Source organism: Colias croceus, chromosome 14 (genome assembly GCF_905220415.1).
Source record: "Colias croceus chromosome 14, ilColCroc2.1".
Taxonomy (NCBI): domain Eukaryota; kingdom Metazoa; phylum Arthropoda; class Insecta; order Lepidoptera; family Pieridae; genus Colias; species Colias croceus.
In genome coordinates, this window is record NC_059550.1 from 618655 (window position 1) to 645788 (window position 27134).

Below are 27134 nucleotides of genomic sequence, written 5' to 3' on the forward strand. Positions count from 1 at the left end.
TTTGAATCTATACAAAAATGAAATCCGTTCACCGAAATCATACCTTTCTATAAATGAAAAAATCATTAAAATCGATCCAGAACTTTTGGAGCCTATTCAATACAAACAAAATCAACTTTATAATATTAATGTAGATAATATATATTTAAAATACCTGCATATAAACAAGTCGACCATTTTAACATAGTCATCAGTGATCAAATAACAGGGCAGTTTGGATAATGTCTGACTGACCACCCAGGAGCTACCCAATACGAGACGAGACAGATTTCTTTGTGTATGTTCGTCTGTATGTATGTCCGGTTTCGCTTCTAATAGTTTTATTAGCTGAAAAATAAAACATATATTGATATATTGAGTAATCACTTTGAAATGAAGAAGTTTCCTTTACATGAAAGATGAAAGATAATAAAAAAATGATTTTTTTTATTATCTTTCATCTTTCGTTTCATTATTACGTCGTATACGAAACTTACGTATCGTATACGACGCAACGTACACGAAACTTCTTTATGCCTTAACAAAAACGTTATAAAAAATTAGCCGAAAAAGTCGAGCCGTTCTCGAGTTTAACGCCTCACAAGACATAGTGATTCATTTTTATTACACAGATAAAGTTACAGTTGAAGTTAATTTTACCTGTAAAATAACACCATGGCAATAATTCCTTTTGATGTTTCGATCACCCAATATTTTCAACATCGACTCGATGTGAGATATGTACCTGAAATTTTATGTGTTATATTAATATGAAAAAGATCGTGTGTGCCGAGAACACGTGTCAGAAGTGAAACTTCTATGGCATGATTCAAAGATACCAAAATTGTCGCTACTCCATGACGTGACGGTATTGCCATGACGCGACCTTGAAATTTTACTCCCAACGCGCCTGAAGAAGATTCACTTCAATAATTGCATGAACTCAAACTTAAACATTTACATTTACTTATTAGACTTCTTCTAGAAGCACTTTTGAATCGCCATTACATATTTTAACATTTACCCCCGATTCGAAAAGCAGTATCTATGGAGAAGAACCGGCAAGAAACTCTATAGTTGCTCTTTGATGAGTTTATCTTATTGAAGCGTGCTTTTTCTGTATTTTTAAAAACATTTTTTAAATAATTTGCCCTTTTTGCCCGCGTTTTGAAAGAATAACCCGCATAGTTCCCGTTCCCGTGGGATTTTCGGGATAAACCCTATCCTATGTGTTAATCAAAGTTACCCTCTATATGTGTGCTAAATTTCATTGTAATCGGTTCAGTAGTATTTGCGTGAAAGAGTAACAAACACACACACATCCTCACAAACTTTCGCATTTATAATATTAGTAGGAAGGATAGGATAGCAAGTAGGATATCTTAATCTTAATATATTATATAAATCTCGTGTCACAATGTTTGTCCTCAATGGACTCCTAAACCACTTAACCGACTATAATAAAATCCGCACACAATGTGCAGTTCGATCGAACTTGAGAGATAGGATAGTTTAAATCTCAAATCGTTTTAGAGAAAGCGGGCGAAGCCGCGGGCGGTAAGCTAGTATATTATATACGTACATGTTAGGTGAGACAAGCGGTACGATGGCTCTGGCCGCCAATTGTCGAGTTTTGAGCACGGCACTGCCGGCGCATCGCAACACTGACGGGATGAAGGTTGTTAGCTACAAATTAGGAAACAAAGATAAAAAACCGGCCAAGTGCGAGTCGGGCTCGCGCACAAAGGGTTCCGTAGCAGCAAATATAATAAATTACAGTTAAATCAACCTATCTCAAAAACTATAAGAGATACTTTGATCAAACCAAAAATCGTTGAAAGAGTTAATTAGCATGCATCACCTCTATTTTTTTTAGAATTTTATACCCCGTAGTTATAAAAATAGAGGGGGGGGGACATACTTTTTACGACTTTGAGAGCTGATATCTCAAAAACCGTTCACTTTAAGAAAAATGTTTTTTAGAAAACTTTATATCATTTTAAAAGACCTTTCCATTGATACCCCACACGGGTATGTACATCGAAAAAAAAAATTTCATCCCTCAGTTACATGTATGGGGGGCCCCACCCCCAATTCTTTTTTTTACTATTTAGTGTCATATTTTTGTAGCGGTTCATACAACACATATTCCCATCAAATTTCATCACTGTAGTACTTATAGTTTCCGAGTAAATCGGCTGTGACAGACGGACAGACGGACAGACGGACAGACGGACATGACGAAACTATAAGGGTTCCGTTTTTGCCATTTTGGCTACGGAACCCTAAAAAGGGGTATTGGTAAGTACTTTTGTATGGGATAGTGGCGTCGTGATGAACTTTTTTCTTCTAAAATATCCAAGTTTCATCCACTGCCCGCGAAAGTTCATCGCGACGCCAACTTTACACAAACCCATTTATTGCCAAATCACTGAATACAAAATTTATCTCATAATTCAACGAACGAATTAAATAATTAAATATAAAACAATAAGTATATTTATATGTGAATTAAAGGTTTTTTTTAAATGTTTATTTAACACTAGCTTTTCGCTCAGCAGAATGGTAAAAAATCTATATCACTTTCTCGACTTCTAAGTATACATAGATAAATAAATCATTGTAGGGGCTGGTCAAATTTAAATAAGACCACACAAAAGGTACTTGCTTTCAAATAAATTGAGAATCATCAAAATCGATTCGTCCAGTGGAAAGTTCTAAGGTAAAAAACCCAAAAAACATACAGTAATAAATATCTTAATACCTTTATATTGGATACAGTTCCTTCCAAAGCGGAAGGATAGAGTCTGGCCAGCAACAGCAGCACCGGGTATACAGACTGACGGACTAACACACCGCTCTGGTGCGCTTCACTTAGCTTATTCTGTAATAATACATATAAATATTTATTGAAAGCACTGGATTTCAAATAAAAAGTCGAAAATAAATTCAAATGAACCAACCATAAAAATATATACACAAATTGAGAGGCTCCCTTTTTAACACGTTTTTTTTGCTTCATCTGTACCTCGTGTGTTCATAAGTTTTGAGACGAAATAAAAGTTGCATATCTTTTGTAATATTTTACTTATAATTCTAAAATTTATACAGCATATTAAGTGAGTATTAACAAACAATAAACTTTCATTATTACTCAAAATGTCCACCCTTATTTTTTATACAGGCCCTCAGACGATTTGGCCAGTCATCTATAGCGGCACGAATCTTTTCCAATGGAATTCGCTTTGCCTCTCGGACTAGAGCTCGCTTCAGTGACTCCAAGTTTCGGTGGGACTTTCGGCAGGCCCTCAGCTCTAATTCGGTCCATAAAGAATAATCCAGCGGGTTAAGGTCGGGGCTGGAGGAGGGCCATTCGTTAGCCGCAATGAAGGCCGGCACATTCTCCTTCAACCAAGCTTGGGTGGTTTTTGCCTTATGAGATGGCGCTGAGTCTTGCTGGAAAACCCAATCCTTGTTGTGAAATAAAGTATGAGACAGGGGTTTCACAACAGGCTCTAAAATATCACTTTGATAATTCTTGGCTTTCACCTTGACACCTTGTTGGCAGAAATGCAGCGGAGTGACACCATCATACGAAACTCCCCACCATACCATCACACTAGCCGGATGATGAGTACGCAAGACATTCCGTACTGAAGGTGGGACGTCCTTGCTACTTTTGGCATACACTTTATTGTTTTGTCGGTTGAACTTTTCTTCGACAGTAAAGATTTTCTCATCAATAAAGAGTATTTTCCTCGCATCGTGTCTCCTAAGCAGTATTGGACAACGTTCGCGTCGCAATTTACGAAGGCGGTCGTTTAAAAAGTGCATTTTCCTACGGCTATACGCCTTTACCTTAAGGTCATATTTCAGTATTCTATTGATTGATACGCGCGAAATATCAGTCTGCAGTGCGAGTTTTTTCTGAGTGCGACATGGATTTCGGCGAAGTCGCTCTCTGATGATTTTGATATTCGCAGGCGTCCTCACAGAGCGTGGCCGGCCACTTCTTTGGCGATCTTGCAAAGAATTAGTCCCCTTGTATCGTTTGATAGTGTAATATACGAAGTTACGGCTCACACCAAAAATTTTCACCTCACGGAAAATCTCCATTGGTTTTTTCCCCGCCTTAAACAGCGAAATCACGGTCGCACGTAATTCTTTAGTTCCCTCCATCACGAGAAAATTGAAAGAAATGAATTTGAAAATCAAAGGAATTAAAAGTAAACATTCTAAATTCAAAATTGGAAAAAGAAATAAATATCAGCCAGTGATATTTTATCTTATTTTTTAACTACAAAGTTCGTCTCTAAACTTATGAACACACGAGGTATAAACATACATGTAAATATATGTATGTATGTACGTAGTAGTAATAGTATGTAACCAACTCTTTTACACTCGATTTGAGCCACTTTAAACCGATAGATTTAATACAAATGTTGTAATCTTATTCGATCAATTAATCAATTATGTCGATCGTTGACAATACATTTCATGAGAATAAGCGTGTTTTTACATCAATTATTTTTGTGTTCAATGTTATTGTTAAGTTAAGCCCAAAGTTATTGTCTGTATAATAAAACAATTGTAAAATTGAATATTGAAAAAAATCCATTTGTAATCTTCTGAAGAAATGGAAAACATAAAAATATATTTTTTATCAAAAACCCAACTTTCACATACCAGCATAAAATCGGCCATTTTCGGGTATCGCAAGAAGAATATCCGTCCCGTCATACGATCACGTGCGCTCTCCTGCGAGCGGGAACGGGATACGGTAAAAATGCGTACGCATAACGCACTGAACAGCAGGGTCGATGAGTTGCGTTCCTGTTAATGTAAATTATATGTAAAAATACAGAAAAGCACTACATAAAATACTACAAACATATGTACATGTCGGAGAATTTAAATAATATCTCTCCATAATTAATTATAATTAGGTAGATAGGTGAAATAATATTAAAATTATGACACAGTGCGCATATCTTGCGCGGTCGATGGTAGTACATCATCGAGCTACTAACTCAAGGAATATAAACCATAGTATGGCCCGTAACCCCATGCATTCCGTATCAATTCAATATCGACATTATGTTGTACACCATAGAGTACATTGTAATAGGAAGGTATAGCCACATAACAACTACACTGTTATAATTCTCTCACATACATTATACATACTTCATAAAAATTCATATCATTTCATTTCATAATACATTGTAACATTAACATAAGCCAAATAAAACGCATTACTTCTTAAAACTTGTACTTATTATAGTCGATCAAACTATTGTATAATATATTATTACATATATTTTCTATAATATAAATATAATAGAAAAAAAGAGTATGTGTATCGATCACACGGGTCAGAATTGAAACTTCTTTGACAAGATTCAAAGGCATCTAAATCATCACTGTATTCTATAACGTGACGGTATTGCCATAACGCGACCTTGAAATTTACTTTAAGAACTTTTAATCGGACGAACCAATTTTTATGATAATTATTTAGTTTTTTCAAAGTTTCACTTCTGACACGTCTGCTCGATACACACGCTCTTTTTAAAGTCAGTTGGTAAAAAGTACTCACCATCCAAGTATCTCCATCGAAGCCATTAATAGCAAGCATCAGTCCATCCGCTATGAACGGAGCCACCACATCATCCAACGTCGCATCTCGGTACAAAGCACGCAATATATTCGCACAGTGCGCACGAGTTTCATTATCTTGAATCCCACTTTCAATCCCACTACCAATTTCACTCCTTACACTTTCATTATCTTGAATCCCACTTTCCATTTCACTTGTCACATTTTCCCTCCCAATCCCACTTGTACACTGGTCTGTAATCCCACTTTTCCCCCCACTCCCACTATTCTCCCCACTTGTGGCCAGTTGAAGCAGTTGTCGCATACACCGAGTCAATCCTTTGGGACTACCAGTCACTTTCAATTCGGTTATAACTAACGCCTGTGAAAGAAAACAAATAACTATTATTGACCATATTCAACACAGCAAAAAGCATAACTTGGAACATGAATAACTGCTCGTACATTATATTTTAGTATTGTAGTATACTATAATATCAATTTCTCTATTGTTTACATAATAAATTATATTTAATTAAAAAAAATTAAAAAAAAAAATCGATTGACAGATGTTTTTTTTTTTTTTTTTTTAACCTAAAATAATGAACCTAAGGTATCATTAGTGAAAATTACGATCTAGCCTTTTACTATAGGCTAATGAGTAATATAAATCTAACTTAATTTGCTAGGTATAGTATGTCTAAGAATGTGTCCATTAACACTTTTCTTAATGTCTCTATTTAAGGCGAAGACACTTTGTTCATGTGTTCTTTATGAATAGCACTCACTATATTGCACTGACACTTCACTAAACTAACTCAAAAGGTTTTGTCCTTTTCAGTCTTCTCACTATGTCCGTGTTGTCAAGGAGCTGGATAGCCTCGACGTTCACATGATGGTGAAGTCTGCGTTCGTGAGCTTCGGCGTTCTTTTTAATTATGTCCGTGACGAGATCTACTTTAAGGTCCCGATGTAGGTCGTCATTTCTAATGTACCAAGGAGCATTCACGATCTCTCTCAGTACTTTATTTTGGAATCGTTGTATGATAGTGATATTGCTTTGTTTGGTACAGCCCCAAAGCTGACTACCATAAGTCCACAAAGGCATAAGGACTTGTTTATACAAGAGTAACTTGTTTTGCTTTGAGAGTAAAGAATGCTTGCCAATTAGCCAGTACATAGCTTTATAGCGAAGCTCTAGCTCCTCGCGTTTCTTTTTGACATGAGCCTTCCAGCGAAGCTTTGCGTCTAGAGTCATACCCAGATATTTAGCTGTATTTTGATAAGGTATTACATGATTATTTATGTATACCGGATGATAATTTGGCTTTTTGTTTGTGAAGTCTATGTGAATAGATTTAGACTCATTGAGTTTTACTCTCCATTTTTTCGTCCAGTCAAAGATCGTATTAACAGCTGTCTGAACTTTTTCTACTGCTTCTTCTTGAGTGTCACCTGTAGCCATTATAGCTGTGTCATCCGCAAATGTTGCAATGGTGTTGTTTTCTAACTCAGGAATATCGCAAGTGTACAACAAGTACAAAATAGGACCCAGGACACTTCCTTGCGGTACTCCAGCTTTTATAGGCTTAAGCTCTGAATATGCATCATCTTGCCTTACTCTAAACATACGTTGTGATAAGTAAGACTCTAAGATGTCAGCAAACTGTTTTGGGAGCATATTTCTTAGTTTGTATATAAGCCCTTCGTGCCATACTTTATCAAATGCTTGCGCCACATCCAAAAATACCGTGGAGCAAACTTTTCTTTCTTCTAGAGCCTTTTCAATTATATTGGTTATCCTATGTACTTGGTCTATTGTAGAATGGCGTTCTCTGAATCCAAATTGGTACTCAGGAATTAAGTTTCTTTCCTCGATTATGGGTTTTAACCGTTTCAAGAATAGTTTTTCAAATAATTTTGACATGATCGGCAGCAGAGAGATCGGCCGGTATGAAGTAGTCTCATGTGGCGGTTTACCAGGTTTTGGTATCATTATTACTTCGGCTATTTTCCACACATCAGGCACACACTTAAGCCTAAAGGTAGCATTAATGATTGTAGTTAGTTTGACAATAGCCTTCCGCGGAAGGTTTCTAAGGATTTCTCCAGTAATGAGATCATAGCCAGGTGTTTTCTTTCGGCTAAGTCGTTTAATTTCACTGGATACTTCTCTTGGAGTGACTAGTCTTATTTCTAGCTCATCATTTACTGTTTTTTCTACTAAAGCGAAGTGTTCATTCTCTTCATTGGGTTTGAAAATTTGCTCCAGATGTTGTGCAAATCTTGCTGCTTTTTGCTCGTTGCTGATTGCCCACTTCCCATTCACATCTTTAATTGGTGGGATATGCGTCATTGGTTTTTTTGAACTTTTTGTGGTTTTCCAAAGGGAGTAATCTGTTGTACGATCACTAGTTAGATGACTAAGGAAGATATCCATTGATTCATCTTGAAACTTTTGAATTGTTCTTTTCAGTCTTTTAGTAAGATTATTAAGGACTGTTTTATCATGTGGAAATCTCGTATGATGCCATATCTGTCTTTGTTGTCTTTTTTTGGCTATAAGATTTGTTATTTCTGGCGGATAATTATTGGATCTTTTGCTTTTTCTAACAGTAGGTGTATTATTCCAAGCGCTTTTCTGTATATCGACAATAAATTTTCTGATTTCATGCTCCAGATCTTCTTGGCATTTTAAAGGAATTTGTAATTCTATCACAGATTCCAAGTCCTTTTTGAAGCTTTCCCAATTAGTATATTTATTTACTAAAGTAGGATGGCTTTCCCTCATTATTATGCTCTCACTTATAGTTAGTATGATAGGCGAGTGGTCTGAGCTCATGTCATAACCTTCCTCAATGTGAAGAAAATTTTGTGATATATTTTTATAAATAAAAAAGTCAATTAAGTCTGGTTTTTTCTGTCGGTCGGTTGGCCAATAGGTTGGTTTCCCCGTCGATAAAGTTTTACACTGTGTATCTCTAATAGCACATAGTAACTCTCTTCCTTTGGTTGTGGTCAGTCTTGAACCCCAGTATACATTTTTAGCATTAAAATCACCTCCTAATATAAATCTGTTTCCAAGAACGTGTAGAAGGCTTTTGTAATGATCTGCTTTCAAGGAATACCTTGGTGGACAGTATATGGATGAAATGGTTATAGGACAATGCTTAGTTTTTACACTGACCGCCACTGCTTGTATTTCTTCTTTTTCGTATTTATTTACTTGATAATGGTAGATGTTCTCCTTTATAATGACAGCACTTCCTCCTCTTGATGTATTATGGGGATGTAGCGCGTGATAAACTTTGTAGCCTTTGATTTCTACGTGGGATTCTTTGTTGAAGTGTGTCTCTGAGATGAGACATACATCAATGTTTTCTATGTCTAGGACTGCTGTTAGTTCGTTCTGATGTTTTAGCAGTCCATTTGCATTCCATGCCATAATTTTTAATGTGTTCGACATTTTTATTGTTTATATTTGGAAGCTCCTTTATTGCTTTCCTCAAGTTTTTTAAGCCTCTCATCAAACGAGGTTAAAAGCTTTAAGATGGTATTCATTTTTTCATCCATAAGTTGGTTTAGTGGCTTATTGTGTGACTGTGAGGATGTTTGTGGCTGCGCTCCTCGTGTCACGGATGCATACGAAAGTTCTTTTGTTGTTGTAAGTTTGCTGACTTTAGTTACTTTTTCTTTGTTTGGAATTTGAAGATTTGGCTGCGCATTCCTTTTTATGCTTTTGTTTTTAATAATTTGAAGTTCTTTAGCCACTGTGCATCCCCTATAGTTAGCCGGATGAGGCTCTCCACAGTGAACACATTTTGGCTTCATTGTAGTTGGTTTATTGCAATCCTTTGTTAAATGCTTGCCTGTACACTTAACACATCTGGGTTCTTTTGAACAGTATTTTTGTGTGTGGCCGTACGCTTGACACCTTTTGCATTGTGGTATCAGCTTAGATGTTTTCAGGGGCTGTATGTCCACCTTACAGCCTAATATAGAGTTAATTCCATATATTTTTTTTATGTCCTCATCCTTATCGAAAGAGAGCATAAACATGTTTAAGGGTTCCTTGTTCTTCCAGCTCAGTTTGTTGACCGCGTCCTGGATTTTGTATCCCTTAGATGTCAGGTCTTCAAGTATTCTAGCTGGCACATATGAGGAGTGCAGGTTTTTTGCCATTACCCTAATCGGCCTTTCTTGTTTATTTTCATAAGAATACCAAAGGCAGTTGTTCTGTAACAAATGCTTGGTAATAGCGCGATATGAGTCACCGTCGTTAGAATTTATTTTAACTTTTTCTCCATTCATCATTTTCATGATGAACGAATCTTTCATTAGATTTTCCGAAAGAAGATCATAAAACTGTTGATAGTTTTTTACGTTTTCGACAATTATGGGTGGTGGTGAAGGTTGTTTCTTAGGTTTCACATTTTCTTTGTTTGCAGTAGTTTCGTCTGCTTGATGAGATGGTGGGGACAGTGATGTGTTCAATTTCCTTTTTTTTCTACTCTTCTGTCGTACCCATTCTGTTTCCTTTGCAAGCTCTTCTTCATCCGTCTCGTACTGGACCTGCATTGGCTTCCCATTATTATCTTTTTTGTCTGGGTCTGTACTTTTTTGCCCCTGGATATAACTCAACTCTTGCTGAAGTTTTTCTATTTGACCTTTGAGGTCATGTACTAAATTCTGGAGATGTTCTCGTTGTATTTTTTCTTCACTGTAGTGTTTATATAACAGGTGTTCTGTTTCAGTTTTTAGTTTGATTGGAGATGTCGAAGCCATAATTAATTAAAAGTTATAGCTTCGCCTTAACACTTTGTTTACACAAATATGTGAGTTACTTTCGGTAACTGGGTCATCGCGGCGACCGCACGCGGCCAGACGTGACGATTTGTAGGTTGCTGCGTCAGCGCAATACCCGAGCACTAACTAGCGCCCAAACGTGAGCGACGCGACGCGACCTTTCTTAGCGGAAGTCGAAAGATCACATTGACAAAGACAGATTGACAGATGTGAGCATAAAAGAAAAGGTATTGGAAGAAGAAAAATAATTAATTGCTAAAACAATTTGTCTCTTCTTTATTGTTCAGTTTTTTTTTGTCAGCCTGATTGACATGCGAATTATACATTAACTAGCGGTCCGCCCCAGCTTCGCCCGTGGTACATATTTCGCAATAAAAGGTAGCCTATGTTCTTTCTCAGGGTCTAAAGATTGTCTGTGCCAAATTTCATCAAAATAGTTTATGATGATATGATTCATTACAATCAAACAAACAAAGTTTTCCATTTTATAATATTAGTGTAGATAAATTGTGAACTGTACGAAACATGTTTGTCACACCGATGATATAGTTATATAGTCGATATAGTTATATACTGCAAATCAGGGCAGTAGCTGTAGCCTATCTATAAAGTTTCGATGGGCCATGGAGGGTCTATTTGTATCGATTCGAAAATAACAAATTTTTATTTATTTATTACATTTATATCAGGTAACAGACAATAAATAATTTATATTTTTAATTTTTAGTTAATTCGGTTCCCGGTCGAAGAATTTTCGAAAATCTTTGAATGCAGTTTTTTTTTTTTTTTTATAAAGAATGTTTCCTTTCAGTAATATTTTCAATATTTAGTATTTCAAGTACTTTCCCTCCAGGGCCCATCGAAAATTTCCACCCTGTATAATTTTTTATATACCTGTATCATGTAGGGCAGGCCGGCGCTCCGCCTTGTGGCGCAGAGCTTCTCGTTATGACCGGCTTGTATCGCCTGGAGCAGTTCTTCCAGCCAACGCTTGGGCAGCTCGTGCAGGTCGGGACTGCGGCAGCCCCATAGACTGGAATATTTATTTTGTTTTAGTATTAGAATTTTGTTAAATCCTAGGTTAAATTTTTTGGTTTGGAATTCCAGTAATATTTCCTTAGAAATTTAGAATAGTATTTGAAAAAAATTAAGTTTCCCAAAAAATTTCCGAACGAATCCATGAAAAACTTCTACTCAGTTTGTACTTCGACTTAGCGATCAACGACGTGAAGTGAGCGTCAAGCGCCGATATCTTGCACTTTACATTGCATCTCGATAACTTCACTCTTTATAGATATAGAAGTGTGACATTATATGTATATATAACTTACCGTGTCAAAAACTTAGTGAACCCAACGTAGGCCTGCTCAAACGCACCTCTATGTTTGATCTTGGTAACGATGTGAAGTGAGCTCCAATATCTCGCACCTAACTTCACGCTTCACTATAGAACTTTGACGTCATTGCTCTTTATTTAGCAACAAATAACTTACCGTGTTAAAAACTTAGTGAATCCCACATAGGCTTGCTCAAACGCGCCTCTATGTTTAGTTTCAGCGAGTAATGTCGTGAAGTGAGCTCCGATATCTCGCACCAACTTCACACTGAGCGTGCCAACTTCACACTCCTTCTCTATCGAGAGGTGGGATGTTATTGCGCCGAGGAGGAGGGATACCTGAACAAGCAAAAAAAGACGTGTTACTCGGGGACTGCCGCGGTTGCGCTATTGCATGCTATGCCTTCATAGTGGGGAGCGTGATGTTTTTTCGTTACGGAATATCTCGATTCGGTCCCCGCGCTCAAGGCCCGCGATAGAATCTATGCAAAAGCTTAAAAGATTGTATTTATTTAATTATTCCTGATTCCTTACAGCTATTCTTACAATAATTACATAATAATAAATCAAATACGCCATTTAAAAGGAATTCAACTATTAACATTATAATTTTTGTTTTTATATTACTTATTTCCATAAATTAAAGTCTCAATTATACTTTGTATTATCTCTCCGTACCTCTTCAACGGACTGCATTTAGTTTATGATTTTTAATAGAAATTGTCTCAATTTACTAAAAATTCAATCAATTTTTAATCACTTTTGGTTAGAAACAAAAATATCAAAATAATAAATTAACAATGCAACAGACTATTTCCATTTAAAAAATGAAAATATAATGAGATGGTACGAATAATACTTATATTTCTCACCTCCTTGACGGATCTCCAGGCACATAGCAACACCATTTGTGCTGTCACTGGGCGGCCATCTTGTAAACACGCGTTTCTAATAAAATAAAAATAAATCTATACATATAATAAATCTGTAGAAGGGTCAATTCTGTACACTGAAAATATTGAAAAAATAAATAGCAGGGGGTGACACTGGATCAATACCAAACCCAAATATGCGATTAAAAAAAATTTTGTCTGTCTGTCTGTATGTGAAGACATCACGTGAAAACTAACGGTTCGATTTCGATGAAACTTGGTATAATTATACCTTATTATCCTGGGCGTAAAATAGGATACTTTTTATCCTGGAAAAATACGTAGAAAAAAAATTAATATTAATTTTTCAGTTTTATCCATAGACGTTGTTCTGTAGAACCGCGAACACACGTTGCGTATTATTTATAGGCCTAACCGTATTTGGGTCCAATGGATATTTATAAGATGTCATTGTCAGAGTTACTCAAAATGGAGAAATAAACCATCCACGCGAAGACCGACATCCGCGCGGACGGAGTCGCGGGCGAAAGCTAGTATATAGTAAAGCTACAATTTATTGAATAAAACAAAAAAAAACTGTGTATCAAGTTCATGTAAGGTAAGCCAAATTCACAAAAAATGCATCTTTTAAACTATTTAACCGATTTTAATGAAACTTCACTTAAAACTTAGTAATTAGAAAATAGAAATAGGAGATGGTCAAAAGGTTTAAGGCATTTATAACCCTAACTATTAAGTATTAAAAAACTATTCAATGTACAGTTTATGTATAGGTAACACGTCGATTAAAACTCATATAAAAATAAATACGTTAAAAAAGCCGTTTGGTATTCATTTATTACATACTAGCTTTCCACCCGCGGCATCGCCCGCGCAGTCAAAGAAAAACCCGCATAGTTCCCGTTCCCGTGGGATTTCCGGGATAAAACTTATCCTATGTCCTTTCTCGGGTATCAAAATATCTCTATACCAAATTTCATGCAAATCGGTTCAGTAGTTAAGGCGTGATTGAGTAACAGACAGACAGACAGAGTTACTTTCGCATTTATAATATTAAGTACTAGCTTCCGCCCGCGACTCCGTCCGCGCGGATGTCGGTCTTCGCGTGGATGGTTTATTTCTCCATTTTGAGTAGGTACCTCTGACAATAAAATCTTATAAATATCTATTGGACCCAATTCCCAAATACGGCTAGGCCTATAATAATACGCAACGTGTGTTCGCGGTTCTACGAAACAACGTCTATGGATAAAACTGAAAAATTAAGATTAATTTTTTTCTACGTATTTTTCCAGGATAAAAAGTATCCTATTTTACGCCCAGGATAATAAGGTATAATTATACCAAGTTTCATCGAAATCGAACCGCTAGTTTTCACGTGATGCCTTCACATACAGACAGACAGACAGACAGACAGACAGACAGACAGACAAAAATTTTTTTAATCACATATTTGGGTTTGGTATCGATCCAGTAACACCCCCTGCTATTTATTTTTTCAATATTTTCAATGTACAGAATTGACCCTTCTACAGATTTATTATATGTACTTATAGATGAATTATTTGATGTACTAAATAAGTTTGAAGTCGGTGCCCAAGCCTTTAATAATAATATTATTATTTTAATCAAAATCCTCCTTTTTTTGAAGTCGGTTAAAAATACTCACGCCATATTGTGGTCAGTGACCACATTGCCCATGTCCATAGGCAAGTGTCCCTCCGGCGACGAATTGTTCACCACACACGAAACGGCGCTATTGACGGACAGACATACACTTATTATTTGCCGTATTAGTTGCGTCCAATCATTGTCAGGGGATATCGCTCTGAAATATTAAAATGTATTATTTATTTATTAAGCTATTGAATAGCTTCTATCGCGGGCATTGAGCGCGGGGACCGAATCGAGAAATTCCGTAACGAAAAAACCTCACGCTCCCCACTCCGACGGGCGGAGGTGTGGCTTGAAGGCATAGCATGCAATAACTTTAGCCGTTGTTTTTTAACACATTATTGTGTTAAAGTACATAAAGGTAACAAAAACACTATGAAAAGCACAAAGGGCGGCCTTATTACTGTTCAGAGATCTCTGCCAGGTAACTAGGGGGAGAAACGAAAAATAGCGAAATATTATGTTGAGCAAAACAAAATAAAAGTATTGTAATATTTTAAATCTAATTAATACTACATTGAGAAATATTTGATTTATAAATTCTTCACAAAAGGTCTATGAGGGAAAAAGGATATATAGGTCTACCAGAATCTGATGGCATATTTATATTTAAGAAATATAAGATTTTCATGTGGCAACTTATTTGACAACTATCAAATTGGTTGTCAAATTATTTGTCTTTTTTCCAGTTGATGAATAATTTTTAGGATTTTGTCTAAAAAATCTTCGAAAATGTCGAAAAAGCCGCTGCGATCACAAGCAAGAGGTGTTGTTTAAAATGTGTATAGAAAAACATTCGATGAAGAAGGGTCAAACACATCACAATTTTCAATTTTGAAGATTTTATTGGTAAATTGGACTTACTCGTTTTGATACTTTAAATTAAAAAATATTTTATGTAGGTAATTATAATATTGTTTGTTGATTAGAATATAATTTTATGAAAACTTATTACAGGAGTTTCCAATACGGCTATTCGTCAAGTCCAAGCTGTCCAAGTCAATTTTATAATGTAAGTTTCGTAAGTATCTGATAATACTTACGAAAATAAACATAGTTAAAAATAGACGGTTGCCTGGAAGAAATGGCTTATGGCCATAAGGCCGCCCACTGTATGCCGATTGTATCTTTTATTTTGTGTCGTCTTCATTTTGTATTTCCTATACAGTGAAGAATAAATAAATAGTTTGATTTTATTTTTATTTTATTTTATAAAAAATTATAAGCAGTTTTGATCTACATTATCATTATATCGATATTTTCAGATGGCATACTGGTAATGAATATACAAATATAGGTATGTGTAAATAATAATATGTATTACCTGTATAAAAGTAATATGTATAATTGTATATCATACATGTAAGTATGTACCTACATAATATTAAGTGGATATATCATTATTAAGAACAGTATTGTCCACTTAGGTAATGTGACTAATGATATTGAGATCAAAATAAAAATTAAGCAGTATCAAAATCGTTCAGTCCATTTTCCCCAGGGTTGCACACTCTAAATTTTGATTTCCCTAATTGCCATCAGATTCTGGTTTACCTATATCTACTTTATTTTATTTTTTTGAAGTGAAGCTTCTTTAAGCGTTGAGAGTAAAATTACAAGTTCGCGTCATTGCAATACCGTCACGTCATGGAGTAAGCGACAATGTTGATAACTTTGAATTTTGCCAAAGAAGTTTCACTTCTGACACGTGTGCATACACACTATTTTTATAAACTTTTTTAACCATTTGGTATCTTCACTTAAAAAATAAAGTTAAAAAAAACAGTAATTACTCACCCAGCATCGATCCTATCAACAAGGTATCGTATACAATGCACCAGTCCATACATCGGCGCATCTCGAGCCGCTCGAATCACACTTTTCGTACAAATCTCTAACTCAACTTCCAATTGAGAAACTAATTTTTTTATTAGAATGTACGATATCTTTTCCGGTTTGTCCTTTTGGCTGAAAATTGTATATATCTATCACTATGCTTTACTAAAATTATATATTATCTTATATTATATTATATAGTACAATCTTGTATATTTACGTCAAAAATCAACGTGGGCAATGTTGGCAAAAAGTGTAGACAACTTAGCCCATCCACAAAAACAGACAAATAATGTTGAGGAATAACGAAATTTGCTATAAAAATATATGCACACGATCTAAGAAAAACACATTATGCTAACAGAAAATACTAACGTTTCCATAGAAAATTTTTGCGAAAATTACATTTATTCCAAAAAAGTGGGCAATGTTGGCATATTTCACGGTACATTATTTTACACAATTATACGTCATAAAATACAAGTGAAGATGGAAAGAAAAATATAACTACATTTAACATTATGACATTACAAATAATAATAACTAGCTGCGCTTCGCAGTTTCACCCGCATTGCTCCGCTTCTGTTGATGCTTCTTCCGCTTAGCGTGATTATAGCCTATAGCCTTCCTCGATGAATGGGCTATCTAACACCGAAATAATTCAAATCGGACCAGTAGTTCCCGCGATTAGCGCGTTCAAACAAACTTTATAATAGGTATAGATTATGACCATACAAATAATAAAAAAATGTGTGCGTGTACTAGTGTACACACGTAAGAAGTGAAACTTCTTTATGACCTTATTGTTCAAAAAATAATTTACTATATGCAACTTTACAGAAATACGTCGAATCACGCGTGGTGGGGATAAGAAAAAGATGGCGCGTAACGGAAAAATGTCACGCGTAACGAAAAAATGTTACACTAAATTTTTTTCCAACCCCGATAAAGAAGTTTCACTTCAATAATGTGTTCTCTTACCTATCCGCTCCATTGCTCTGGACGTTCTTCCACAGTAACAATTTGTAAGCCGCGTTCGTACAGTCAGTGGGTTTGACGGACGAAGCTTCATGTATTATGTCATCTAATTTTAGACTCGTCGGATATTCTTTCTGAAAAAAATAGACAGAAAATTAAAGAACTTAACGCATTTTAAACGCGATTTATTCATTATATTATTATCCCGACTTATAATACTCGCGTAAAATCATCAAAAGAAAATACTAAAAAGAGCAGATTTTTTTGGTGAATGACAATTGGTCAATTTTGACCTTCAGCTATTTTATGACATTAGCCCGTGATTACAATTTGTTTTACTCAAAAATTCAAGTCATTTTCGCGACAAAACTATCCATAAATACCTATAACCGAGTAAAAAATCCATCGAAATCTGTTCATCGGCTGCAAATTAATCGCAATAACACAAGACAGACAAAAAGAGCAAAGCGATCTATACATTTCATATATAACAAAAAATATTACCAGTTCTTAAAAATCCATATTTCTTACATTAAATTGTAGGGTCATTAAATTATTTACAACAACAAAAAACGTGTGGCCGAGTTGGTCACGTCGTCTCCCTGGATTGGCGGAAGATGCGGGTATTATGTCTTTAAAAATTTATATTAATAACTAGCTTTCCGCCTGCGGCATCGCCCGCGTTTTCAAAGAAAAACCCGCATAGTTCCCGTTCCCGTGGGATTTCCGGGATAAAACTTAGCCTATGTTGCTCAGTGAAGATGCAGCTTTCTAGTGGTGAAAGAATTTTTGAAATCGGTCGAGTAGTTTATGCGTGAAAACCATATACATACATACATAATTACAAACCTTTCCTCTTTATAATATAAGTATAGATATAGACAAAACAACAAATTAAATGCAATGATATAATTTCACCTGCAACATATCCTTAGGACATTTATCGAGTATATCCAAGGCCAAAATCTTGTTATTTTCATAACTATCTTCCAAATGAGCTAACAGTCTTTCTACGTAGAGATCCTTCCATATTCTGTAAGTGAAAATAAATCTAATATATAAATATTGTGTCGGGATGTTTGTAGTTTAATTCCTCATAAACGGCTTAACCGATTCTCATGAAATTTTTAATTAAAACAATATGATCATGATAGGCATGATGTACCTAATGAAGCTTCTAAATCTTAGTTACCTATATAGCATACAAATGTTTATAATTATGTATTAAAAAAAGAAAATACAGGCTGTCCTAGTTTGGGGTCCAAATGTTGCATGTTTATACCTAACCCACAAATTGTTCAATAAATGATTTTATTTATTTTATTTATTTATTATTTAAAATGAACAAAAATCCAACCATGCCTACAGGTTTTGAGGTGAAGGTCGCGTCATGGCAATATCGTCACGTAATGAAGTAAAACGACGATTTTTGTATCTTTCAATCTGGCAAAAGAAGTTTCACTTCTGACAAGTGTGCTCGGCACATATTATGATCTTTTTTATTAATGTGGGTAGTTTTTCCAAGAAATCATACCTTTGATACCCATCCAAATCCAGCGCGTCCAACCAGCTCAACGTCTGGAGCGCGACTAACCGGCGACTGTAGTTCGCGCCGCGAAGAAGGTTCGAGAAACATTGGGCGCGAAGTTTTTCCACGAATTGAGGGTAGTAGTCGATTTTGGAAGTACGCTTGAGGACCTTGTAACTGTCGTCTAGGCGTTTTATGAACTGGGAAAATTAATATTTTTATGTAAAAAATCTAATAAGTTTTCGTAATAAATTTTTATCTAAGCTAGAGAAGATAATTTTGAGCCAAGAGAGGAAATTAAATAGTTCCTTAAAATACATGAAAAGACAAGTATTGAAATATATACATAATCGAAGGAATTGGTAGCGCTCAATGAGAATAAACTTTAGAACGAAATTACAGTTAAATAAAAATAAATAAACTTTATAAAATATCCCAATGCAAAGATGTTTTTAATTATGATGTCAATAAAAAAAAATCAAATATCTAACTTTTACTTACCATAAACTAATTAGTATTTACCAAAAACTATTAAAATATATCCTTACCTTTTTGAGCAGAGACAACATGAGCTGTCTAAAATGCGGCGCCTGCGCATTGCAGTTATACTTCAAGAAATGTAGGACAAAATCTAGCTCTTTTTCCGTGAATATTTCTGTTGTTTTTGGAGATTCTACTATCAATGATAGTGAGAGGATTCGAGTCTGAAACAATAAAAATTAATCAATTATCGAGAGAGTGGTAAAGATTTAGATATAAACAATATACCGGCCGAATTGATAACCTCCTCCTTTTTTTTGAAGTCGGTTAAAAAATATGCTAGAAATATATGTACTAATTTTATTTAAAGTTCATGAGAATTTTATAATATTAAAAAAATCCGACTGTCGTTCCCTGTATCATTAAACTACGCAAAAACTATCTCCACAAACATGACACTACGATAAAAAAGAGCGTGTATGCCGAGCAAACGTTTCAAAAGTGAAACTTCATTGGCAAGATTTAAAAATACAAAAATCGTCGCCTTACTCCATGACGCGAACTTGAAATTTTATTATCAACGCGCCTAGAGAAGTTTTAATTCAAAAACACTCAAAATGCTACATCAATTTGGAACTCATGTGATACAGACATACAAATAAACGAAAAAAATATTTTCTCACCTCATCCCTAGCATCAACAGCTGCATTATCCAGAATATTGTAACTCAGTACGCCTTTCCAGATGTCGTCAGTATCGGGAAGATTGAGTCCACGCGATTTTCGCACCACGCTCAATAGTAATAGGATGCATTTTAGATCGCTCGCGTTTTGGGCAGATTTCTTTATGTATGGTAAACTGAAATATACCGTTTTATATATTTATTTAAACAAATAAATCAATTAATCACGTATTATACGTTGAGTACAGATAACTAGAATTACTCAGGTTGTGATAACTATTTATTAATGTTACAAAAAAAATAAAGATAATCTCACTATTACTAATATATGGATAACTATTGACTAACTCACAATTACCAAAACATATTTACTGTCAAACCTATAAAATAGACCAACTAAAAGTTAATACTATTTATTTACTGATAACTATTAATTAGACTATCTCAAAATGACTACTTATTTATTGAGGATAACTCACAATTACTAATAACTATTCATTGAAGGTAACTAGACTATCTAACATTTACTTCGTATCATTTTAAAAACACAGATGCCTCCATCTATTTATTTATTTATATATTAATTAAAAATTTATAGTTTTGATTTTAATTTTTGTTACGTATTATAATTTATAACTATGTATATAATCATTCAATGTATGCTTTGGTATTTTAACTGTTAGTACAATGAATGTTTCAATAAATGAATAAATAAATAAATATTATAAGACGACGCGGTTGGCGCAGTGGTAAAGTAACTGCCTACTGAGCCGACGGTCCCGGGTTCGATCCCCGGTCGCGGCAAATATTTGTGTGATGAACTCAATTATTTGTTCTTGGGTCTGGGTGTTATTATCTATATAATATGTATTTATTAAATATTATATTTATCGTCGCCTAGTACCCACAACACAAGCCTTAATTGAGCTTACTGTGGGACTAGGTCGATTTGTGTAATAATGTCTTATAATATTTATTTATTATTTATTTATTAGGTACAGCTACCCAAAACTAATAATCCGACATATATTTCAATGCAAGAACAACTCACACGAATCCCACAACCTCCTCGTCGCTCACAGCCAGCGCGAGCAGGCCCTCAAGCGCGCGCATCACGTTCGAGTCTATGTCCCGCGCGGCCACGTGGCGCAGCGCGGGCCGCAGCCACACGTGCGCCGACCCGCCGGGGCACTCGCGTGTGTGCGAACGGACTAACGCCTCGAGGCATGTGCGCGCCTGTGAGTGAGTTGGTTGTATGAGTGAGTGAGTTGGAGTTAGTGTGTGAGTTGGAGTGTGAGTGAGTGAGTTGGAGTGAGTGTGAGTGAGTTGGTTTATAAATGAGATAGTCGCGTTCGAGGCCAAGTGAAAGCGTGTGAGTGAGTTAGACCTTTATTACAGTTATCTTTTCAGTCACTTTGACATTGTAGTTATTGCACGAGATATATTACACACAGCACAGTAGAACCGGTTAAAGCAGCGGCGCATACACGACTGAAAAGTTGGTGAGTTAGTGAAGTGTAGAGGCACGTGAAAGCCAGCTAGTAAATTGTGAGTGAGTTAGTGACATTATAAGTATGTATTCCTCTGTCCATGAACGTAAAGCTAACTTAACTGATTCAGATAAAGAATGTTAACAAAAACAAAATGTCCCAAAAATATGAGTTGGAAGTTCAGTGAACTATAGGTGAATCGCAGATTCAACTATATGACTGCGACAGTTATACATGTTGCAGTCATGTAGTTGAATCTGGGATTTCATTGAATGTCTTACGTCCATTAAATGTGTATATTTAATCAAATAGCGGATCAACCAGATGACGGCGGCATATATAAATTGTTATCTTGTACAAAAAAAATTAAAATAAAAAAACCTTGAAATATTCACATTTTATGATTTTGAATTATTAACACAAACTAGCCTGCACCACTTCTTCGACTTCACGACTCACACCCAACTCATTGATGAGTGAGTAAGTGTGGACCATAATTTACTTAATATTCTAGAAACTCACACTAGCCTGCACCGCTTGCACGTTCAACACGCACATGACATCGTTCACTATATCGGGGAACACTTCCATAACATAACTCGCACCCAACTCATTGGTGAGTGAGGTGAGTGTGAGGTAGAAACTCTTTCTGTGCCTGTCCAGTGTGTTGAGCGCTTTGAATATGTTGTTCACTGCTGTGTCGTCGCCTGAAAATAGTTTAATACTTTATTTTAATTAGTTTTAGAATTGAATATTTATGGACTTTAATTTTTTTTAAAGAAGAAGTAGTAGTAGAAGTAGAAAAGCAGAAGCAAAAAGAGAAGTAAGAGAAAACTATAGGCATTCCGTATATTAGGCAACCCGTAAGCTTATAACAGTAGTTCAGTTGCGTACGGGTTATTTATTGCGCAAAATTTCTAGCAAATAAGCAAAGCGAGACTATAAAAACATGTACTATATTAAAAGTATATGGTATGTAAATTACAAACCTTGTTTCTTCAATACAGCTGAATATTTGACGATATTATTCAACATCTGTGCTGTAAGATGCCTGACACTGTCCATATAATGCTCTAGATGTGACCAGACAAATATTAACAGCCTGTCTATAAGTTTTAGACCTAGATCGTTTGCTGTTTCTAGACTTTTGCTAATTTGTACTAGACTCCGTGTGACGCCGAGTGTAAATGCGGACTCTGCTGACATTCTAAAAAGAAAAATATTTTGTTTATATATGTGAGAGGATTACAACAGAGTAGTTGTTATGTGGCTATACCTTCCTATTAGAATGTAATCTATGGTGTACAACATAATGTCGATATTGAATTGATATGGAATGCATGGGTTCACGGGCTATGCTATGGTTATTCCTTGAGTCAGTAGCTCGATGATATAGTCTCGACTACCATCGACCGCGCAAGGTGTGCGCGCTGAGTCATTATTTAATATTATTTCACATATCTACCTTATTAAAATTAATTATGGAGTTTTTTCAATTTTCCGACATAATATATTTTACTAGCTTTACACTTTTGTCTTTTAAGGAAATTCTCACGGGAATGCACAAATGAAATCTTTATTTTAAAATAATACAGGCTAATTACCTCTCTCCGATAGCCATTATATTATCCAAAAGTACAATAACAGCTATATCGTTGGCCACTTTTGTTGTGTGCAATTGGTTAACAGACACCACTGTAGCGATGGCAGAATATAAACTTAGTTTAGCTGCGTCATTTGATAGCATGTCTAGTAGATTTGTCACTGATTCAGATAGAAGCTGAAATGAAAGGGTAAAATATGAAATTTTACTAAAAACATATTGTACATGTGTAACTATTTGTGTTTTATGATAATGTTATGCAAAATATATAGAGGGGAGAAATAACCCTTAAAATAAATAAAATATGGATGAAAACTAAAATTTTTATATTTATTTAGTTATTTAATTACTTAACATGTTTGACATGTTACAAATATACCAAAAATCTAATTTTTTTCTCTGCAAATAAATATTTGAATATTAGTAATTTAGATTTGCACAAAAATATTCAGTTTCTGGAATATTGCATTAAGTATTAAAAGTATACTCACATCAACCCAAGAATCTTCACCATTCTCCAAAACATGCATACCAACGAGTAGCATTCCGCACACTGATTTTGTGTCCATTGGAGCCTCATCGTCAAACAATATCTCTTTCACCGAGTTTCTTATACTTTGGAACAATGGAAGCATTGCCTCTTTGTTGTTGTTAACCTTTTGTACTATGTAGAGTAAGAGACGTAGTGTTAAATGTACTAGGTTAAATAATTCATTCTTCTCTGTTGGCGATAGGCTGTTATTTCTGAAAGAGATAGATATGTATATTGAAAATGTATGTTAAAGTTAAATTGTATAAACGGTATAATCATATGTTATTTCTGAGTAACTTGAGACAGAGTTAGGCTTTATTGCGAATCTACCCTTTTTTTGGCAAATAAATATTATTTTATTTTTATCTCAATCATTAACTCCAATATAAAAATATTTATTTCCTCTTGGTGTTACACTTTGCAAGTAAATGTTTGCAAGTAAATTTTTCATCATTGTAATTATTAATAGTTTTATAAACTAAACATACTTATAAGCTTAAAATTTGAATAAACTGTTACCTAAGTGTCTCCACGCCACAGCCCAGACAATTATTTAAATAGACTGCCAAGAATAACTCCACATTTTTAATCGCTATTGCTCCAGCTGGAAAATTTTCCACACATGTGGCTGTTTTGGACACTGTATCAATATAGTTTTTGTAGTCTGTCGGGACTTCTTTGACCATAGATTCTATTTCTATTGATAGAACTTTGGCAAATGGTTCTTCGATACTTTTGTTTTTCGTTACACATCTGGAAATAGAGTTAAAAATGTATTAAAAAATAAGGACATAATCGGATGTTTTATCTGTGTTGTTTTCTCAAATTTTGTAGTAAAATATTGCATTTAAAGCTTAAAATGCTGAAAGTGAATGAAATGAGTATGCTTAGGATAGTCATTAAAGAAATATGTAAAATCTATGAAATAAATGAATGGTTCCAGTTACTTCTTAATTATACTGTACTAGCTTTCCACCCGCGGCATCGCCCGCGCAGTCAAAGAAAAACCTGCATAGTTCCCGTTCCCGTGGGATTTCCATAATAAAACCAATCCTTTGTCCCGGAGTAAAAAGTAGCCTATGTCCTTTCTCAGGTATCAAGATATCTCTATACCAAATTTCATGCAAATTGGTTCAGTACTTAAAGCGTGATTGAGTAGCAGACAGACAGACAGAGTTACTTTCGCATTTATAATATTAGTATGGATAAGCAAGTCACCGACAACATGTTTTTACATCAAAACTTACTTAGGTATACATAATATACATATTGGCTTCTTCAGATACAGTTTACTAATTTCTATAGAATAGTGATCTTATTTAACTTTTAATTCCTTACCTCGAAAGGAAGCTCTTTACCGGATGTTTTGCCTCAGCATGCAAAAATACGATCACAAAGAATTTTATCGTCTGCACATCATAAGCATCTACATTATTATCAACTATAGTTTTCAAAATACTAAGTTGATTGTCAACACTTGTTGAATTGAAGAAGTTTTCGTGGAGTTCATTTTTGTCTGAAATATTATGATATTATTTTTAAACGAACTTACTTTAAAACACAATAAAAGGCGGAAATTTCATTTGGCACTACGAAATGTATATTTTTATAATAGAAAGTCAAATATTTCTGAACTTAGGTATTGTAAGTTGTAATAAATTCATCTATAAAATATTCTTACCAATATTTTTAATAATATCTTGTGGGACTGAAACAGGCTCAAATCCAAGGGGATTTTTTATTTTGGATCCACCACCAGTTATCCTCAATGATAATCCATTCATGATAACGCCTTTTTTTAATTAATTTTAACAACAAGAACCACAACAACGACGTTCTACCATATGTTTATAAATATAACCATAGACTAAATATAACCATAGAGTAAATATAACCTAAAACCTGCCAAACCATTTAAGGCATTGTCAAATGCTTAAAACGCTGCTTTATTACGTTGCGTTTTAGTCGTGTCAAGACTGTGAAAATTTTGTTCGTTATATCTATCGAATGATTCTGTTGCAGAAGGATTTATAATCTTATATAGTTTATCACGGGTGGCTGAGGGTCGCACCGGCATGGCGCAAGACGCGTGTTCGTCCGTAAGTTTCCCGCCTAAATATGTTCTTTTTTTATTATCTAGGCATTTAAAAAAATTTCATGCTTTATTGTGGTTACAGAGAAAAAGAACAATAATAATTAGGAGAAACTTATCGTTAGTGACAGGCAAAGGTCTTTTCTAACTAATTGTATCAATTTTAGGTAAGTTTGCAATACTTATTAAAATCAAATTCAGTACGAAGTATATATATTTCCATGGTTTGAATAGACAGTAGACAATAGACAAATAATGTATAATATTAAGTATTACGTGTTATGGAAGCGTACACGTGACGGTATATTACCAAAATCGCGTAGCACAATATATCGCTAGGAACGCGTTCTGTTTGACACAGCCTTTAGTCACGAATTGCGTCCCAAGTGGCAGCTGAAGTTGTCGTATGCAGCGCTGTCATCGCCTATAATAATGTGGCCAGATAATAATTAATTAAAAATTCCCTAAAATACATCTAAAATAAGGAAAATCCGATTGTAAATATGGTCATAGCAAATACCGCTTTATTGTTTGTGTATCAAAAAGTTTACTTATTATTTAAAAAGGTGTAGCATTCCTAGTCCAGTTGGTTGGTCGGTGAAGTGTGTATTTTCTTAGACACAGATTGACATGTCATTTATGCATTTACACGCAAGCCTTCGACCCCTTCGACCTTCGTTATCAAAATACCGTTTCATCAGAGTCAGTACTGAGTAACAATGTTAGGAGGGTAACTTTGACTTTTATGTATGATTTTTGACTTTAAAGTTCAAACCAAGTTAAAACAATGTGTTTATTACTCAGAGCAATGTTTATTATGTTTAACGTTTAAGTTGACAAGTCTATAGTTGAAAGTACCTACCTAAGTACCTACTATATTCTCGTTGCTGATTTTATATTACTTGCTCTGAAAGTAATCTATAAATTCATGAAATAATTCAGATAATACGCACAAATGAGAATTGAAATTTGAGATTACAACTTAATTACTTATGCGCTGTGCTTATGCGTAACTTGCATTTCGCCTCTGGCGGGGTATAGAAGAAATATAATAATACAAGCTTGGAAATAAGATAAATTCTGTGGTCATCCACATAACTTACAATATTATGTCTCGAGCCCCGAGGAATAAAGTGACTGGACTGCGGTAACTGCAATATTATTACTTGCTCTGTGATAACTGCCAGTAGGCAGTAACTGCGTGTAAAATAATTTTTGAAATCATATTTTCTAACGTTTGAGTTTTATTAATGGAAAAAAAATGTTCCACTTTCACAGAATCCGCCTCGCTTAATTTTAAATTTTTAATATTATTTCTCACTAGCGGTCAGCCCCGTCTTTGCCCGTGGTAGGTACATATTTCGCAATAAAAGGTAGCCTATGTTCTTTCTCGGGTATCAAAATATCTCCATACCAAATTTCGTGCAAATTGGTTCAATAACTTAGACGTGATTGAGTAATAGATAGACAGACAGAGTTACTTTCGCATTTATAATATTAGTAGGGAAAGTAGGGATTTGTACTTTTACGTGTAATATGTACTTAAATGTACATTACAAATAATATTAAAATTGCGAGATTGAGCAATATACTATGCATCGTGGGATTTTTAAATAAAGACACA

The 27134-nt window shown here is 34.8% G+C and overlaps 1 protein-coding gene across 1 annotated transcript in view; it reads right to left on the reverse strand.

Annotated features, from left to right (window-relative positions):
- Positions 1–25273, reverse strand: part of LOC123697537 (thyroid adenoma-associated protein homolog) — a 29139-nt gene extending 3866 nt beyond the window's left edge. Inside the window, exons 1-24 of the mRNA XM_045644082.1 lie at positions 25100–25273; positions 24757–24934; positions 23938–24171; positions 23378–23630; positions 22888–23063; positions 22273–22490; positions 21806–21990; positions 20845–21029; positions 19795–19969; positions 19180–19335; positions 18638–18831; positions 18022–18136; positions 17107–17237; positions 16087–16257; positions 14285–14443; positions 12595–12670; positions 11880–12061; positions 11281–11419; positions 5582–5962; positions 4669–4815; positions 2744–2863; positions 1562–1665; positions 640–724; positions 155–327 (exon numbers count right to left, since the gene is read on the reverse strand). Of these exons, the coding sequence (XP_045500038.1) occupies positions 155–327; positions 640–724; positions 1562–1665; positions 2744–2863; positions 4669–4815; positions 5582–5962; positions 11281–11419; positions 11880–12061; positions 12595–12670; positions 14285–14443; positions 16087–16257; positions 17107–17237; positions 18022–18136; positions 18638–18831; positions 19180–19335; positions 19795–19969; positions 20845–21029; positions 21806–21990; positions 22273–22490; positions 22888–23063; positions 23378–23630; positions 23938–24171; positions 24757–24934; positions 25100–25202 (4040 nt within the window). The 5' untranslated portion in view covers positions 25203–25273. The remainder of the gene's footprint in view (positions 1–154; positions 328–639; positions 725–1561; positions 1666–2743; positions 2864–4668; positions 4816–5581; positions 5963–11280; positions 11420–11879; positions 12062–12594; positions 12671–14284; positions 14444–16086; positions 16258–17106; positions 17238–18021; positions 18137–18637; positions 18832–19179; positions 19336–19794; positions 19970–20844; positions 21030–21805; positions 21991–22272; positions 22491–22887; positions 23064–23377; positions 23631–23937; positions 24172–24756; positions 24935–25099) is intronic.
- Between the last annotated feature and the right edge of the window lie 1861 nt (positions 25274–27134).